Raw genomic sequence first — 20710 nt, 5'->3', positions numbered from 1 at the left:
CAAAACATTAACTGAATCAATCAGGTTTTTATTTAATAAATGCCAGTTTCACTTTAAAAAACTTACCATCTTAATGATCTTACGTAAGCAGGAAAAGGCCAAGTATTTATTCTTGGAGGAATTACATCGCATTTGCAAGAGTTAGATGCTGTGATTAATAATCATTTCTTGAGTAAGGGATATATTGAGTGACTATTGGTTGGAAACCATGAATTTACTTCATCACAAATATAAAGTATCAGTTGCTCACTCAATTAAGAGAATGGATGAAAACAGCCACCTGGGACACATGGTTGGAAACCATGAATTTACTTCATCAGAAATATAAAGTATCAGTTGCTCACTCAATTAAGAGAATGGATGAAAACAGCCACCTGGGACACAATCACCACAAAGTCAATTGTACAAGGATTCACGAAATGAGCATATCCAATAGTATGCATGATAGTGAAAACAGTGTTTTGTGGGTTGAAGGGAGTGACGTGATGACTCAACTGCTTTTTTTAAATTCAGGGGATGAGGCAATAGGAGAGAAAGGAGAATATGATTAAATATTAAAAGGTAGTTTCTCATCTAGTACCTCAAGGAGTTATACAAAATTATTCAAAAATTTTTTTCAGAACTTTAAAAATCCTCAAATATTTAATGCCAGCATAATTGTATCCATCCGCCATAACTGTATCCATTAAAAGTGAGTCTGCTAGCAAAGTAAATTGATTCAGCATGATGCCTTAGCATCATACAGCAACTACAAGAAGGATCAAGAAAGTGGAAAGGCCCAATTCAGCACTCCCCCCCCTCCCCCCTACACTCAAATGCTTACGGACTAAGCAGGTTGTTACCATAAAAAATTTCTAACACCTACAGTCTTCTAATAAAATCACTCAAATGGAGGTCATTAAGGTCATCATGGTAATATGACAATATAAACAATGCTCATTGAAATTGTAGGGATAACATAACCTGTGGATTTTTGTTCATCTACGTATCTCTAAAGAAATCTATTTAACCCTGCTTCTCAACAGCAGCCGGAAATTGTGCCGAATTCCTATTTTGACAATGAAATCCTCTTTGAATATGATAATTTACACGCACAAATCCTAACCATGAAATTTTAAAGTTGTTCACATATAAAAATTTAGTAACAAGCACACTGAAGTTTAATTAAAATTGCTAAGAGAACTAAAAAGAGTAAAATTATTCCTACGGTTCTATTAAATTATTCGTGCTTGAAAACAACATTAAAAAGGGTTTTAGTTCACCCTATTGTAGCTTTGCTCATTATTCAGTACATATGCACTAACATAAAGCCAAATAACAAAGTAAAAACAAAAAATTATTCACGGAAAAAATTTACAAAACCACTCAAAAACTCTTCCCACAGGGTTCTGATGAATATATATTGTAATTCTTATTGTTATACTTCAAGTTATAACTATTAAATCTGCCCTTGAGAAAATTCCACCACCCTAAGCGGAGCCGGAGGGTCATGAGCAGAGAGGCTACAAGTACCCACCTGTCCCTGGCCTTCTTCTTCCTCTTCTTGGTCTTCTCCCCCTCTTTGTTGGACTCCTTGGTCGATTGGATGGGTTCGGGACTAGGCGTGCGCACCAAGGCGTACTGCTTGCAAGTGGCTGCCGCAGCTGCTGCAGCCGCTGCCTTGGCGAATGCAGCAACAGCTGCTGCGGCACGAGCCGCAGCTTCTTTTGCCCTTCGGTTCGGATCTAGACTGCTGCCCTCCACAAAATACTCCGAAATGCCAAAAGCTTCACGAAGTTTTGCATTCTTCTCCTGTTGTGCCTCTGCTACTTGATGTGTCTCCCTAACACTGAAAACAAAACAGAAAAAGTTACTACCATCAACTTAACTATTTCCCCACTTCATTCAAAGGAGAGAATTACAAAAAATATTCAACCTACTCCTTTTTTTTGGGATACAAAATTTTCAGTTCATTGAAATCAATAAATAATGCTTGCCTCAACAAGTAAATAAAGGGCACACAATTTTTTGCACAAGGTTTAAGTTTTCATGGTAAAATTTATTTTGCCTACCCCAATCCTTCCCAAAGATTTTTAGCCAAATACTTGACTTTTAATAAGAGCTGAAATTTCAAAATAAAAAAAAAACATGGGATAGCATAGGTATAATTACCATCAATAATAACAATCCAGTGAGAAACAAATACAAAAACGTTTATAACCAATTTCCATCACTTCTCTTGCATACTAAACAAAAAATAATACGCTAATTCAAAAAAATCAATGAATACTAATCTAAAATATTCCCATTTCAATTTCACCTAATAGAGTTTTCAAATAGGTCAAAACTTAGGCATAACCCTCAACTTGCAGCCTTACTTCATAAAAATTCTAATAATAGTATTTTAAGCTGATTCTCGCATTTCATTGACATTGTATTACAGGTACGTACGTCCAAAACGAAATTTATTTACAAGATTTCACGTTAAAATAACTTATGTTGCAACATATTTTCCCTGCATTGTGTAACACGTAATTTATTAAATCAATACACTGCAGGACCATGGCTTCCAAAAACGTCTTCGGTAATTAATCGCATTGCAACGATATCCAGCGCGCGGTGAAACACCCGAGTGCGGACCACATGGTGCATTTCATGTCTGCCGCATGCATAGGGCGAAGCATTGATTTTCTTTCCACGCGGGGGGCACATCTGCGAAAAGAAACCCACGGCGCAGAGCGAAGGATGAGCGAAATACGACGCGGTCAATCCTGTGTCCTGGAAATCCAGTGCCCGGCATCGACCAGCCGCGGCGTCCGATTCATTTTATATTCGAAATCATGAGCATTATTCTTCTCACATAGCATCACCGCGAAGTCGTGCCTATTACATCACACATACGAATGTTAGCAAGGTCCGATGATAATAAATAAATGCCCTGGGGTTGTCCCTGGAAGGTAGGCTTTTTATAAACATAAAATGACGGGCTATATCACAAATTTCGCTCAGGTGGTGACGGGAATACAAGGGATCAATGGAATTCTAACCAGGGCTTCATCGACGGTTATAATACTTCAACTTTCATATTTATGCACACAACTCGAGCATGTACAAGATGTTAAACTACGCGTTGCGGGCAAGCAGCGTACTGTGCAATGGAAGGAGAGGAAAAGATGGGCGAACTATTTGCATCGGATTTTTTACTCAAACACCAAATATTGCTGGGAGTAATTGGTCATGGGGACGGCGTGGGGAGCACGCGTTCGATTATTGATTGGAGTGTTAAATCAACACACAAGCAGGGCGATGCACTGAGCACCACAACTATTATTGTTACCGCTACGGTACAGGCTGAGAAACTACCCTCGACTTTTTAGAATTTCACCCAAACGAGAGTATATTCCTTCGAAAATAGCATTGGTGTGGATGGCCTCGAAACCCATCGCGAACAAACGCTTCGATGAGGATATGGGCCCTACGGAAATAACATGCGTACTTAACGACTAGGTTCTTTTTATTTCTCACCCTAATGACATGAGCAAGGTAAAGCAGGAACTACCACAGTAGTTTCACGTATATACAGTTAGGTATGCACAACGTATTTAAGTAGAACGGGTACATGGGTAAAACACAGAGGTGGAAGGGTACAGTTGTTAAGAAAAACTACGACATTGAACGAAAATAATGGATGCCAATCAATAAACAACTGAAACAAACCCCGAGTGTTCGTAAACACACGGGAGGCTGAAGAATCAACTAGCTCATCAAGTTCAAGCCCCCCAATGAGCCCCATGGATATAATTTTCATTTCCTGCCTGTGCACTAGGGTCCCGCAAAGTAAAGGATGACGTCACCCTGGATTCACCCTCGTGTTATCAGATTTCCCAGACCTTCCTTCCTCCTTTCCTTTCACACCACCTACCGGTGTTGTGAGGAGATTCGAATCTGCAAAAGTATGACGTCATAGTGCTTTTTTGCAGACTACTACAAAATGAAAACTAAGTTTTCCTTTCGTAAACTACACTCGTCTCCAAAATATTACACCATTCGTAACTCATATTGTACAGAGATGAAATTCTATCCGCTCGCAGGCATTGAGTTGCGCGTCGCTGATAGATTAATCTCAAGAGAGTTAACAGATCCTCATGCTGATCGTTGGCTTGATATGCCTGCTCTTCCGATTTCGGTAACGCAAGCGAACTAGCCTTCATAGAAAGCACGCGATCACGGTGAAAGATCGAAAAAATGAAGAGATATAAACCGTACCTCACTTTTAAAAGACCCTAGTCCATTTCTCACTCATTCCAACATACTGAAAGGTTGAAGTTAACGATTCCTTTGGTTCGCAATGGGGCAAGAGTAGAAAACGAAGGAAGGACAACCTGATGACTGATCGGAGCATGGTCTTCCGCCTCCTCCTTGAGGGTGCTGTCAGCAGGCGGATTTGGAGGTTGGTGACGCGGGGGGAGAGTGGGGACGGCAAGCGGGCCTGTCCCGGGGGAGACAGGCACTGCTGCCGATTCTGATTTTGCTGTCGCCGCCGCTGCAGTTGCAGAGAGGGGCACCCGCAGCACCCAGGGGTAGAGTGCGGCGGAAGGGGGCGGGCGGGGCTTATGCAGGTCCCGGGGCGGCGGCGACCGAGGGTCGGCACGAGGCCGCCGCCCTGAGAGCCACGAGCGGCGCCGCCTCCACCTTGGGCGATCGCACCGCGCCACAGTCGTTCGAAGTACACGGCGGCCACCCCAGGCCCGCGGGAGGCCGGATGGGGCCGCAGGGCCCCGCGGCCCTTGCCTTGACGCGACGGCCCCCCGTCTCCATTGCCTCTCGGCCTGTCCATTCCAGAGCATCAGAAGGGTAGACGCGAGGGTGACACCTACTCACTCCACTCACACGTCGGGCAGACCACGAGGGCAAAGATCTTGCTTTCTATCTCTCTCTCCGTGGACGTAGATACGCACTCAGAGGGAAATACGGGAGAGCTCAGACGAAAGCAGACCATCCACACGAACCGTAGAAAAAACTCACGCACGCACACGAGAAACACGCAAAATATGATTGAAATATATAATGAAATATATTCGTACTTATCAACCTAAAACTATAGATATATATTATGAATATATTCGACTTTGGAAGACTCGATTCTCGGAAGACTTGGTTGACGGGCGCGGCGCTGTGCTAGAAACAGGCGTCGGCCATTTGGAAGACTTGGATTTTTCAAGGCTAAGCGGGTGCGTCTTTGGGGCCTACATGGTTCCTTTATGTGACCTCTGGGGGTGCCCTGTGGACGGTTCTGGGTGGCACCTGGGCCACCCGGAGGCGACGCACCCTCGCCATCGGCGCTCTACCACGAGAGACTGCCGCGGTACAGCGGAGACTGCGCGGCGGCGGCGACGGGGAGATGATATTTGGGCGGGGAGAAGTGCGGGAGGGGGCAGGGTGATCGGCGGAGTTGCGCAAGAGAGGGTGGGGGGGCACGTTGGTACGGAGGAGCGGCTTGTTTGGACACGAGAGGGTTGGCGAGGAAGCGAAGGGAAGGAGGGAAGTGGCGAGAAAGGAAGCAGCGAAGGGCGGGAGGTGGAATCCACAACGCACCGGGTCCGACGAAATGACTATTTCGCCAGGCCTATTCGAGCAGTTAAACCCCAGGGTGCAGCATTGCCCCCGCATCCACCCTCCCTTTCCTTCGAAAAACCGCCATGGCAATAGCAATGAAAACCACATTTAACACAAGATGATATTCATGCAAAATAGTAAGTACAACAAAGATCGTGAAAAACGCACGTTAGGGCCTTACCAAAATTAATGTAATGATGGGTACAGTGGACTTCATTTTATCATCATCATCTTCTTCTAAAGGGGGAGCTTTGTCGTTGAAGCCATTGGTCTCACTCCATTGCCGCTCTCTTCAGTCCCTTGTACGTCGCTCCTCTCGCAGTACTCTTTATGTCATCTATAAATTTTTTTCTTGGCCTTCCTCTTCCATTTTTCTATTATTTTCCCCTCCATTATATTATCCAGGAAGTTGTTATGGCTGAAAACATGCCCAACAAATTTAATTTTCCTTTCCTCCATCTCTTTTATCAGATACCTCTCCTCATTAATTTCCCTCAAAAATTCAAAGTTGCTTTTCTTGTCCGCCCATCTTGTTCTCGTTATCCTTCTCCAAATCCATATTTCCATTTCTTCCAACCGAGCTTTTTCCCTCTTTCTCAAAACCCTTCATTTTATAATCTAGTTCATTTTTCCTCTCTCGCGCATATTTCATTCACACTCCAGCTGTTACGGGGTGCGGTACGCCGAGGATAATTGAAACGTGGTAACGAAGGGAGGGAGAAGATAGACAGCTGCACTACACAATGCATTGGATTGGGTTTACTACCCAATTACTACTCGATCTACAGCTGACCTACGATCGGATCTACTGACTACTGGTCATTATCGACGGTGACCTACGGGCTAGAGGCAGGGCTGAGTCCTCAAAACTCATTCACATCTTCGTTGATTCTGAAACATTTCCTTATGACCTACAATCCGTCTGTTCTAAATAATATCCTCTTCATACTTTCAGCCCCAGACCGACTCATGCCATCAAAATCGTCATTTTTCCATTATTCCCCTTCCCCAATATCCTTCCATCTATTACAGCCATCAATATCCTATCTACTACGCCCAATATCTCCTTCCGCCGATTCTGATTTTTATGTATCCCAAAGGCTTCAACTCTTTCAAGGCTTGACTCTTTCCCCTATCACATCTAACACTTCTTTGTCCTCTTTATACAACTTATTTCCTCCCTTATTCTCCACCAGGACATCTAAGAAGCCACTAAAAACTATATTCATTTCATAAATATTACAATTTGGAAGAACTACGCAACGCCATGCTCATTTTTTTTAGTCTTCAGACATATCTACGTCCCTATCCAACGTCTCTGTCATCCACCATCTCCCTTTTTCAAATACTACCTCCTAACCGACATTCTTCACCTTAGGCCCTAGGCACTACACCGAATGTAAATAGTGCAGGGCAGAAGTCTGTACGCAATGCACGAGTGCACTACTAACCCAAGACGAAACATTGATTCCAAGTCCCGCCGGCGGGAATGATTATTATCCATGAATATAAATGAATTCCTCAAATTGATAAAACCGTATTTAAATTTCATCCTCTTAAATTTTTAAAGTCACACGTAAGTGGTGACGAAATAGCCGTGACGTAGGCATCCAACGAGGTGTAGCTACAAACACAGTAACGACGATTGGCATGTTGATTAATTCAATTAAGTGTATGCATGAATTCCGCATTATAGGTAACTTGTTGGATTCTTTACACGATTTTAATCTAAATTTCAGCGATATTACTCTATATGTCAAGAACTGCCCTGGGCATCCCGAGGAGACAATCAGAAGATAACGATGAGAACCAAGGCTGAGGAAATTCTAACTTGGATGAGCTATTTTCATCATGAAACCCTTTCTGAAATATTTCCTTCAACCTCAAGAGAAAAGGATAACATAATAAAGATAGCCACCAATGCTGCTCGGCGTTTTTCTAACATTTCATGTTCTTTCCTTCGCTGCCTTAGCGGGGCCCTTTCCCCTCATGGTTATTTTTTATTTTAAAACTTATGCCTAATTTTCCTCATAAATGTTAATGCAATCAGCTTGCTCATAATATTATTGCGTTCCTGGGTGTGCCCGATAACCCCATTCCTCAGTCGTCATCATCACCCGTATTCTGCTAGGAAAATCCCGACTGCTCCACCAGCAGTTCCCTATCCTGAGCCTCTCTCTTTACCCCCGCATAGCAATTCCACTTGACCACGCTAAAAAACTCAAAAAGACTTTCCCACCTCGACCGCTCCCTCGAAGACATCCCTCATCAAGCAGTCCCTTCTCAGTACGTGGCCCAAGCCAGATCTTCTTCCTCTTTCAGATGGCATCAATCGGCGTCTTTTCCTTACTCCCATTCTCCTCAGAGCCCCCTCATTCACCACCCCGCCCGTCCGACCACGTTGTCTTCAACATCTTTCTTCAGATCCACATTCCAAAAGTTTGTACTTCTACAACCACTTTCCCTCAATACCTCACTAATTGCTCAATGTATTAATTTTCTTATCCGTCTGGTCCATCCATATTATCATCGCCACTGATCATTTAAAGCTCCACCCTTAAGAGCAAGATGATTAATTTAGTCCAGCAGTCCAATTTACTCTACGTTTTTTCAAGGACGAGGGTGGCTCCAGAAGTATCCGGCCTATAGTTGGCGGTAGTTGTTTGATAAATATCACTGTATTAGGAAGTATGCAATCTATAAAGCATATTTTTCAAGATTGAAGACGCCATGTTGTTAAGTATTCCTTAGGCAGCCATCAATAGTGAACGTTTTCAGTGAATTTGTGAAAATGGAGAAAATCGCTCATCGTTATGTGACACAATACTTTCATTTGAAAGGCCTCAGTCCAACCAATATTAAAATTGAACTGGATTCTACTCTAGGTGAGTCTGCTCTTTCGTTTACAACAGTAAAATATTGGCTAGCAGAGTTTAAACGAGGCCGTACGAGCTGTCAGGACGAGCATCGTACTGGTCGACCAAATGTGGTGACGACTCCAGAAACGGTGAAGAAAATCCACAAAGTGATCCTGGATGATCGTCAACTGAAATTGCGCGAGCTAGTAGACATATCAAAAAGTGCAGTACATTGCATGTTAAGTGAAAATTTTGGTATGAGAAAGCTGTGTGCAAGATGGGTGCCGCGTTTTCTCACACTCGAGCAAAACGTATCTTGAAGACGTTTCAATTGAATTTTTAGCAAAGTTTCACAGCAACAAAGAGGAATTGTCGCGCTGTTTCATAGCCATGGATGAAAATTGGCCCATTACTTCACACCCGAGACGAAATAACAATCAAAATAATGGATTTAAAGGGGAGGATCGGCTCCAAAAAACGCGAAGACCGTTTCATCCTAAGGCAAAGTCATGGCGTCGGTTTGGCGAGTCTTTTTCAACTTACTGCAACGTTTGAGCGAAGAAATCAAGCAAGAGCGGCCGCATTTGGCTAATAAGAAAGTGTTGTTTCATCAAGACGATGCTCCAGCTCACAAAGCCGTTATTGCAATGGCCAAAATTCATGAATTAAAGTTTGAATTGCTACCTCATGCACCCTATTCGCCAGATTAAGCCCCCTCGGATTACTGACTGTTCGCAAACTTGAAAAAATGGCTCGGTGGTCAAAGATTTTCCAACCATGAACAAGTGATATCGGCAGTTAATGGCTATTTTGAGGAGCAAGACAGTTCTTATTAAAAATAGGGTATCGAACATATTGAACATCGCTGGGAAAAGTGTATAGAACTGAAAAAAGATTACGTTGAAAAAAAAATACATTTTTTCCATAATTTTTGTGTTTACTTAGTTGGGTCGGGTACTTATGGGATTACCCTCGTATACACAAATTGAAAGAGATATATTGATCGTAATTGCAAAGAAACAAATAACCTTCCAGTGCACGAAAAATTACCGTAAATACAATCCATGCATTTGATCTTCCAATTCTGTAATTAGTGGCTGGCTATCCTGGAAATCATTTCAGCTTCCATTTTGGAAATACCAGCGGGGCTTCGGCGATTTCCGCAGAACTAGATGGATATCTAAGGAAAACTTAGTATGGATTTCCACAGAAAGTTTGAGATTTAAAGAGGGGGTAGTTAAACTTATGCTGATCATTCACAAATAATTGTCATGATGGAATGACAAGTAACAAAACGATACAAGCAGGGAGAGGGTGTCGGGGGGAAATGAGTTTTACCGTTCGTTATTGCCATAATTGACAAAATTTAGCACGTGCTTGGTCATACACAGAAGTTTGATCAGATATTCTCTCTGCGCAAATGACACGTCACTTTACGCATGGATGTTAAATTTAACTAACAGCACCCTTTCACCGAGAACAATGTGTGTCGGGATAAACGCACCAGACCTACAGATCCTCAAAATACTTCTCATTCCGGACCTATTTCCATTGCCCCGGCCACACACACTGCGGTAACTTTCGCGGTTGCTGTGGTACCTTAACATCAGTATATCTCGTACGCAGATGTAGGTACATTGCTTATTCATACACATTTAGACCACATAACTCTGTACCTAAGAAAACGGATACAGACCCCGAAGCACGATTCTTCGATAACTTACGAGTGAACAAGTCTCGCAACTAACACTGTAGTCTACACATACTTTTGAAGAAAAACGATTCCTAACTAGAAGAACGTGGCGACGCTGAGTATGGAATACTCTTACTATTGTCTAATCGCAGAAAGTCTTTGGTATTCTACACAGTGAGCGCCCAACCAACAACATACCATTAACCATAGATTGAGGCTTAACCTTGCGGAATTTTTCAATCGTAGAATGAACTAATAACTTAGTAAATTGATGTGGAACATTACAAACAGCCGAAAATGTTTTCAGCAGGTACCTGTCATTATGAAGGTACAAATACCTGGTGTCCATTCCTATATGTATCCATTGTTTGTCGTTTGTCGACAGACAAATGGTTGTATACATACAGGATTGGACATCATATATTTGTACCTTGATAATGACTTTTACCTTTTGAAAATATGGTCGGTTGTTAATAAATAGGCGTGAAACATTACAAAGTGATGGATAATCCTAGATATAAAGCCACGACTTCAATCACACCTCAGTTAATATAGGGTAGCGTCAAATCAATCACAGTCACGCAGACAGCGGTTCCTCCTCTAACTCCTGAGGAAATGGTAACTGGACGCAGATCGAGTTTATTGTCATATTCACAATGCGGTTATATTTTGTTCGCTCCGCCAAAGGGAGGGTCCATTCATCACGTTTCAGATTTTTACGAATATGGGCGCTCGGATTGCACGCGGAAAGTGATTGACATCCCTCTTTTGTGTTTACATATCCACAAGTTTAAAAAAGAAGACCGTTAAATATTCCATTTGGAATGTCTGCCTTTCAGACAGACTCATACATAACAGTCGATTGTTCCAATACTTCGAATTACGAGTTCACAGACGAGATTTCGATTCCTACATGAGCTTTTTTCTTTATTTCTACGCTTTTATACAGGGTGCGGCAACATAACTTCCTTTTTAAAGGGATTTTGCTTTATAAAAAAGGAAGTTATGTTGATTCATTTTACATTATCTATTTGATGTAAGACTTTTTAAAAGCAATATTAATTTTCTTTTTCGTGGCGCGAGTTTTATTCACTGTCGCCTCCTCCTCTTCGTCTCTTCGCCTGGCATAAAACTTGATTACATCAATGCATATGCAGGGTATAATTTATGATACAATTACATGCATGAAATCTAATTTTAGAGCTTGATTTAAATATAATTGAATTATATATGGTGTTACGTACATAAAGCGCTCTACGGTTTCGGAATATCACGATACCGAAATAATACCAAAGACCTTTTGACAGAACAAAAAGGTAAATCCGATTTTACTGAGGAATGATCTTTTTAACACAATAATCTTAGAAAATAACGCCGTTGACCTCTTTAAGACTGAATTTATACCAGACCAAGCAAATAATTTAAAATTTTCTAAAAGTAAGCCCCCTATTACAGTTAACGAATTATTTCTCATTATTTAACCGACTTATGTTTTCTCTACCTGACCAATGATTTTGGTTAATTGATTTTATTTTTCATAAATGAACAGATGTGTAAATCATCTTTCGTTGATAAAAGTATGTATCAATCATTTCTGCTTATACAAGATCGCTTGAAACTGCTAACATAAAACAACTGGCAATACGAAGAACTAAATACCTTTAATTTTTTGGGACTCCAAAAATCATTGATTTAAAACATATGCCTTTGATAATAAGCATTACCAAAAAAAGTCTACCCTTCTCTTAAAAGAAATTAAGACTTTGTTTAAGTGAATAATTATTTACCAGTTGACTGCTTTTAGGCTTAACGAAATTAAATTATCCTTAAAATATACTTCACATAATTCTGCCACTGATTGAGTCTTTGCCAACTGGTTTAACCAAAATATTCTAGCCTTCGAACGTTATGCAACTCACTTCCTAACAGCCGAAGGTCGTCGACATGGTCCATCTACGAGTCGCCTCGCCTCTTTCCGAACCCTTTGGCCGATCGGACCAAATCAAGCGCCGCCCACTTTCCTTCGAATGACAACTATCATCTCGTCGTGTTCGATTCGGGAAGACCCAATTAGCAATTTTCGGAGAGGAGAGCGATCGAACGGCTGCGAGGGCCTCACGTGACGCCTATTGGCCGCACCCGCTTCCTTCCCAGGCTCGCGAAGACAGGCACGGAAATGAAGTGAGTGCTCCGTTGGTTTCCTCGACTTTCACGTCCTTCCGAACGGCGATAGAAGCTTATGCGATGACGCTGAATGTTGAAAAGCTCGGCGGGGACCAGTTTTAAGCCCTTTGGACGAACCGGGTCGCAATATCCTAAGCGGAATAAACGAAACTCGAACGCCAGCGGGATAGTGGTGTACCTACGCCTCCGCCCGCGTCGCAAGCACCTATGACTTCTCCCAGCAATACTCTCGTCGATACCCTAATATGGGAGGATTGCTAGGTCTTACTGAGGCTCAAGATCGATTAAGTGAATCTCCGATATGATCCGATGTGGTATACCAGGAAAGGAGAACCTTCAATCCACCCCGTTATGTGCATTGCGAGAGTGACAGGGATCGTTTTTTGATGAAATTTATTCTTTAAAGCAATAAATATATTTGTACAGCAAAAAATTGACACTGTCAAACGTGGATGGACACTAATTGACCCTGTTCCAGCAAATATCAAAGAACGCAATGTGTTTATACGAATTCGATTACCTAGATTGTAAATTCATTTCTTTCTGGAGAAAGTCATGCGTCGAGAGCAAATAACCGATAATATAAGTTCAAATGGTTGCGATGCAATTACGTAGCAATTAAGAAGTAACATATAAAATGAAAGGACAAGAAAACCAAGGATCACGGATGAGATGATTAAAAAGATAGATGAGAGAGGGAAATGGAAGAATGTTAACACAGAGCTAGGCAGAAGGAAGTACTAAGAGTTAAATAATAAATTGAGACGGGTAACAAATAAAGCAAAAGAAGCATTGTGAATGACGCAGTGCGAGGATATGGGAAGTTTGCAGAGGAAGGGTGAAAAATGGTGCGATCTACAAGAAGGTTGAAACAATATCAGAAAGTAAGACGGGAAAATATGTTTTGACGGAGACAAGTCGGGTGATATTGTAGTTGAAACAGAAAATATCCAAGAGAGATGGAAGGAATATGTACTTGAACCGTATGGTATGGAACAGGGGCCAACAAATTAAGATATAGTAAGAGAATATGACGTGGATGGAGATAGCTTTGGTCCAGGCGTACTCGACGATGAGATTAAAGGGGCATTAAGGGAGATGAAATCAAATAAGGCCGTGGGGGTAGACAACATTTCTGCAGAACTGCTAAAAGGTTTAGGAAAATGTGGGAATAAGTGTCTGTATGGACTGATTCGTAGCATCCATGAGGAAAGAATCTGCCATGAAACTGATATCAGGGCTAGGTCTTACATATATAGACACACTGTGCATATATTGGGCGAGGAGTAACCCAGAAAAGGTATAATGAACGGATTGGAAATCGAACAGAGGCAGGGAAATTGATAAAAGCCTTTTGATTGGCGATGGAATGCTGGCGACGGAGAGGGCCTTAAGGAAGCGAGGAAGGGAAAATAGGATATTCATGTTGAGTAACATAAAGGGATACAGATAGTACTTGGAATCGAAGAACAGTTTCACCACCCGACACACAGTACAGCGTGTCAGGTTGTGTCTTTTATACGATCTTATGACTTGTAGGAATGATCATTCAATTTCCATCCAAAACCTACCGCAAAAAACTACCAAATACTAAATTATAATACAATCACGTGTTTAAAATAACCGAAAGTCCACACAGGAAGCCCTACCCTCACCCGATGAGATTCATCGCGAGTACTCACGACGCATCGTCCCTCCCCCAAAGACAGAGTGTGCGTTTAATGGACGCACCCGAAGACGAAGATGCTTTTACCTCTCAATACTTAGCACGATATCGACTGACCAAACACTCCCAGACCGGATAAAGATGTTCTACAGTATACTGCGAGTGCATGCATAATAGTTCAACATCGTGACAATACATTTAAAGCCTAATATCTGTTAAGCGTCATACTAAATGACTCCGTAGATATATTTGAATTAAGCTCGAAGGACAACCGTGTAGCAACACTTCATAGGAGAGGGCGTAGTGGTCCATATAGGAATATCTTATCTAAATATGCAAGCATTTCCGAAAGGTTCACTTCTTTGCGGACCAAAAAACAGAATAACTCTCTATGCTTGGCAACTGCGCCTTCTCCAGGCGGCCGAGTTATTTTGCGATCGATAAGTCTTTAACGATTTTCAGATTCCCATTTTTATTTATTTTTACATAATTTACACCCGAGTTTACGGTTTCATTTCGGCAATTGAAAATTAATATTATTATCACAATATATTTTTATTGATAAACCATATATTTCTGATTATCATCCATGTTAAGCAAAACAAAAATTCTAGAGCAAACTTCATAAAATAACCCCACCATAAGTACGCCGTGTGACAATCTTTTGTTTAAAGTATAAAATTGACATTTGAAAGAGAGTACAACTAATAATTGGCTGCAACCATCAATAAAATTTGAAGAAATTGCTATTTTCATCCTGGCAACACTCTACTCTTTGCTTAAGTGTATTCATTACACGCATTTCTTTTGCCCGGCAGGGCGTATTTGAAACTGCAGCGATTTAGTTAGATCTTACGAAATATTTACAGAACCAAGGTGCGGGTAACTTGGGGGCCAAAGCAAAATAAGTGGGCAAAGGATTTGAAGGTGAAAAATGGAGCGAAGGAGACTTGCGAAGGGGACAAAAAAGAAGGGCTAAGAGTATTGTTCATAGCAATCTCACTTCATTAAAATTTATTCAAATGTACACCATGTTGTTACACAAACAAAATTTACACTTGCCCGTCATGAATACAAAAATTCGCGGGGACATATTAGAGCGTAACCTCCGGAGATGTAAATACCTTCCGCATTCATCCAATGCATCATCAGTAAGTGAGAATGCGATGGCGCTTCGGGCTCAAGACACACTGAAAGACGAATGCGCGGCGCGAACAAGGGAGGAAGCAACTCAAGACGAAGCCCAAATAAAGGAGTACGAACTATGATAAGATGCCGAGATAATCAATGACCAGTCAACAGAATTATTTCATCTGTGGCGCAACGCCGAAAACAATGAACGACTTGAAATACTTTTCCAAAAGGAATTCGAAATCAACCTATCTCGCTTTCTCTCTCTCTCTCTTACGACCCCACCAATGAATGTGCAGTGTTAAGCCGTTTTGAGCTCCAAATCTACATTTCTGAGAGACTTTTATTAAATCGTAAGCAATTCATGACAGTATAATAAATGGATGATTTTTCGTAAAGCTGCCGATGTCTCCATACATCACACGGGTGTCAGCGGAGAGATGATTAATCATTTAAGTGCGATTAAAAAAAATAATTGGAAGTGGTATTGAGTGAATTCCTTAAAAAAGTGCACGCTGAACACAAAATGCATACGGTTCTTCTTAAAATGTTTTTTTTATGCAGCCAAGCGTGCACAAACGTTTAGTAAATGGTAGGACTTAAACCACATCGGGGACAATATACTCAGACCATTACTGCTCACATCCAGATGTTGCGCGCAAATAAACTCAAAAGAGTTCCAGTTCGAGACATGTAAGAAACGAAAACAGAAGGAAAAACATTTCATTCCTTTCATTGTCTCAAATACAGTAACATCAAATCAATGAAATATTCCGAAGAATACGATGGGAATATTGCAAGAAGATGTGATGATTTTGTTGGCAAAACTAAGAACATACACATGCTTGCTAAGATAAGGAATAGTTTAAAACCGACGAAAAAGTAAATAGTTTAGCTTCAGATGGATACTGAAACTAGTGAGCATACTTTGAAAGGCGTATCTAGCCATTAATGCCATTTAATTTTTTCCTTTGCATTATCTTATTTCGTTTTTTGTATTCCTCAACGAAAGATATTTTATGACATTGATGATGCTCGATGTGTTTTTTTCCATTTGGTGTAACTTTAATATTTATTCCCATCGTGCACTGATGTGGTTATATTATATTGATTTTCTCTTAAGTGAAATCTACGTTGGTCACCAATATATGTCTAATACACCATTATTCTAATGGTTATTTTCTCATTCCCACCCAAAGTGCTCATCAAATTGTATTTCTCTCAATACTGAGACCACGATTTCAGAGATTAATGTATTACTTCAATTACAACATTTAGAATCTTAGGCTAGGGCAAATTTTACCAGCATCATTGCAAATTTTATGACGCTATATTAAATAACAGCACCAAAAGTATTATTTAACCTACAGACAACAAACGGAACGAAACACACTTGCATGCTCATGAAGCCATTATACACTTTCGTTGTTATTTCCAGTTGACTATTGTGTGTCGGCCGAAAACTAATCAGACCTGTGACAAATGAAAAAGCACCAAGTCGTGCAAAAAGGGAACTGTTTGTCGATGAACTATGGAGGATTCAACCTCTGGAAATCTACCACAGGCATACCATTGAAATCCACAAAAAGCTGCAGCCATTCACATGGAAATCGATATGTTTACAAATGGTACGGTGCTAGGTTCATTTAATGGAAACTTTTGAGCAGATTCCCAGTAGGTCAAAGTTCACGTGGAAATAAAAGACTTTTCGTGTCACCGAGTTATCCGCGAAGATCGGGGAATCCTCGCTTAGAGCCGTTTGCTCACCAGCTTCCAGTGTTAAATGAGGGGGGCCAAGTCAGTGCCAAGGGGCCATCTTAATACATCGTGCACTCCGGCAAAACTCACGCCGGGACCAAAAGATGGGTCGCGTACGGGTTAGTGCATCCACCACCGTACATGGGTCCCCGAATTGCCAGCGGAGGGGGCGAGGGGCATTGGCGGAGGAGGGGAGAGAAGGAACGCCCAACCCCTCCCCCTTCTCCTTACTTGCTCCGCATCCCTAGATCGATTTGCACACGCAGCAGACAGCGGGGAGCACGTTCGGGGGGTAGGGGCGAGGGCGGAAGGGGGAGAGTACGGCGGGCCGCGTTTAGTTAGGGGCGAGGGAGGAGGGGTTAGGGGTGCAGAATAGGTATGTGCGCGCGAGGGGAGGTGACGGAGGCGTCTGTTTGCATGGACCACCGCGCTTCCCGCCCGTCGATATCCCTTTATAACCCTTCTCCCTCCCCCCCTCGAGGACGCCTCCCAACCACGCCTACACCCTCGCCAGATTGCCGTCAACGAACGCGACAGTCCATTTGTAAAATGTCGAACGGCCCGAGATGAAAATATAACAATAAAACATCATGAGCTTGGAGATTTCCATTCCTTTCGCCGGATGAGTGCCAAAAACATTCATGGCGCACCAACTGTCTTCGGAATAAACCACATCGCAAATCTTTTTGTCCTTAATTTATAGCGCCAATTGAACATGCCATTTCGTTGCGTAAAAAAGAAAAGGGGGAATGGCCACGAAAAACTTAAGACGCTCACGTCTCGAGCGGAACGGAGAGCACGCAAATCCATGAAGATTCCTAATCCAATTACGAATGCATTTTCAAAATGCATTCGACTCTCTACGTTTTGAAAAGAACTCCCGAGGCTAGTTTTCGTGGGCTGACGATGGCAGACAAAATGGAACTCAGCCGGGGATGTAACGATTAGGGATCATCATCAATTGTGTCGTGATAAGAAGCGTATCACGTGGCCATGACCCCATCACGACGGGTTGTTGGCATCACAAGATCTTGTAATGTGCCTGCTTTCTGTCCCGACCACTACCAATCGATGGCCGACTGATAACTGCACAGCTGATACATAGAATAGAACATTACGTAACGAGACGCAATTTATAATCCGTGGGGGACCTCATTTTCTAACAGAATTCACGGAACGACAATAGTGTCATCATGACTTCGGGATGCGACGAAAAATTATTATAATTGCTACGTAACAGAATAACCGATAAGGATAATTAGGCTTTTGGAATGCCCTCAAGCTAATAACAGTACGCCATAATAATATACCAGGCTGATAAAAATGAGTTTTTTATAACATAAAATTTTTTGTTAAATTGTTATAATTATGGCATTACACTTAAAAGTCGCATTTTCAACATTGCGTAAATGTCCATTATGTCAAGTGTTATCGTAATGGTTCTTTTCAGCGGGTTAATGTTTCACAAAACGAGTATTTTCAACTGTATTTCACAAATATTACAGTATAAAACGTGAGGGTACAACACCTACTAGTTCCTTGTATTCTCTACCAATACCGTGTTTCTTCAATTGGTTTTGAGAGAGAAACAGGGCAGCCACGATGCATTGGGATGCAATAGCGTTTGAGTCATGAAGCCTTAGGCAGACAATTCTTTCTTATGTTTTTTACAAGTGAATATCTTCTTACTTGGTGCTGGATTGTCAACAAGTTCTTTGTCTTGAATCCCTGCTTCTCACTCAGTGATTCATGCGCTGATTTTATCATCGTAGACGTCAGTTATGGGAGCATTTTCTCTTCTTTTTATATTTCTATGGTGAGGAGTGAAAAGTAAACATAGAAGTCAGAGAGAAACCCAACACACGACGCCATTGATTACGCGATTGAATTCTCCCCCGGGTGGCAAAGGTCTAACCACCTTCCCGAAGTGAGCATTGAGAATCGGTCTACCGAACACTCCCTTCCAATGTCATTTTGAAAGGAGGATGAAAGCAGAAGACTCGCTGGATTCGCGGGCAAAGCGGGGATCCGAAGGGGCAATTTGCGAAGATGGAGGCAAGATAATGGGATGGGAACGAAACAAACTTCCAACAAGGGTCGGAAATGTTTCACGTTGCAGAATGGCTCGAAACGTCAGTCGGAGAGGCCATTTAAGATGCTGGGATATCCTGCCTCGTTTTAATAATAAGATGTGGTTTGTCGAACAAGCAATTGTAACTAGTGGAAAGACTGTTGCGAAAATTCCTCGAGAATATTTTAAATACATTTTGAGACATTAGAAAAACTGATATTAGCGGCCTGAAATTAAATTACCATACGTACTCTTAATCAAGTTTTCCGCAAAAACCTTGACTTTGGTAAATTCAATCTTCATGTGGAAAGATAACAAGTGAAAGTAAAATCTCACAATATTTTCAATTATCAGCATGACAAGTGTTTCCAAATTCAAAGAAAGTGCGGGAGATTCCGCGACAGTAACGGAGTCATCTGCTAATGTGCATTAAAATTTAACAATTTCAAAGTGTAAAACGTCCTGCAAAGTGTCCTTTATAACGTCCTGGTAAGTTCTTTCCATCACAAAAAAGTTATTCGTTTCGGGTTTTGATGGATGGGCTTTGATTTAAAAAAAAAACCCGCGTTGAAAACTTGCAATCAATGGTAGACACTGTGACAACAGAAGTCACTCATGTCAATTGGCAAACATTTGTTAATTTTCCACACTTATTTATTGAAATACTTGACCACTTTAGATGTTTCCAAAACTAATTTTGATAATGATCCAAGCACGTCAAAACCTTCTGAAGTATTTCTTTGAAAATAAATTTCAATCAAGGTACTAAACGTAAGGCGTAACTTTGCTTTAAAATGTGATAAATAACAATTAGGTCGCATATAGAACCTCAAAATGGTAGACCAGAGAAATACAAAGTTTTTTTCGATAGTTAGTCATCAAATGATATGTGATCCATCCTATCAGTTCTCAATGGACGAAGCCAGATTAACTGCATCCCTTTTATATTCCCTGTTCACTCACAATTCACTCGTATTCTGATAATGTTTTTGCCTTTTGTTCATCCTTACTCGGTCCACGGATACCACTCGTGCATATTTTCCTTGTTTTACGTTCCTAAAAAATCGCTGCGTATCGAGATCACATGAAGGCTCGACGTGACAGCTAAAAGACGCAACTTCCAGCATTCCCGCCAAATATTTCCCCAGGGCGTATTCCCTTAAGTTTCCACGATACGTACTTCTTTCCTCGGATATTTCAAGTCCATTTTCCTTAGTTTGAAGGTCATGTACCAGTTAGGTGAATGCAAGGGAATAAAAGAGAAACGCAAAGCACACCCAAAATGGACACTTGAACGCTATATTTTGCAAATTCTCTCTTCTTCGTGAGATCTGCTCACTGTATTTACGATTAAATTCCTCTTCATGCTGTTTACATTACGCCCTTATGGGTAATATGACATTCAAGAACATTTTTCCGGTATATCAGATTGCACAATAATAATAAATAACTTTTCATTTTTCCGGTATATCAGATTGCACAATAATAATAAATAACTTTTAAAAATTATATAGATTTACCAATGCTGTCTTTTTCAAGTATCAGATTTACCTGAGAAACCACATGCGGTACACGGAGATAAACTCCAGCCCCTAACCTGATGCTTGAAATTATCACCGATAGGGCTTCGCACGCGGTGATACCCAACCCTCACCGATCAAACTAGCCTTCGGGTTCATAAAATCGCTGGTGGTTGGTATCTATATAGGAGATTGAGAGACGACGCATCATCTGAATCATGGAAATGAAAACAA

At 41.4% G+C, this 20710-nt stretch overlaps 1 protein-coding gene across 1 annotated transcript in view; it reads right to left on the bottom strand.

Moving 5' to 3' along the window:
- The window catches only part of Srrm234 (Serine-arginine repetitive matrix 2/3/4), an 88317-nt gene that overhangs the window by 33915 nt on the left and 33692 nt on the right, over positions 1-20710 (bottom strand). Inside the window, exon 4 of the mRNA XM_071590753.1 lies at positions 1517-1828. Coding sequence (XP_071446854.1) covers positions 1517-1828 — 312 coding nt within the window. The remainder of the gene's footprint in view (positions 1-1516; positions 1829-20710) is intronic.

The sequence above is a fragment of the Hetaerina americana genome, unplaced genomic scaffold (genome assembly GCF_022747635.1).
Source record: "Hetaerina americana unplaced genomic scaffold, ioHetAmer1.1.p SCAF_4, whole genome shotgun sequence".
NCBI lineage: Eukaryota > Metazoa > Arthropoda > Insecta > Odonata > Calopterygidae > Hetaerina > Hetaerina americana.
The sequence above is the reverse complement of the archived record's forward strand: the minus strand, read 5'-3'. Positions and strand labels throughout refer to the sequence as shown.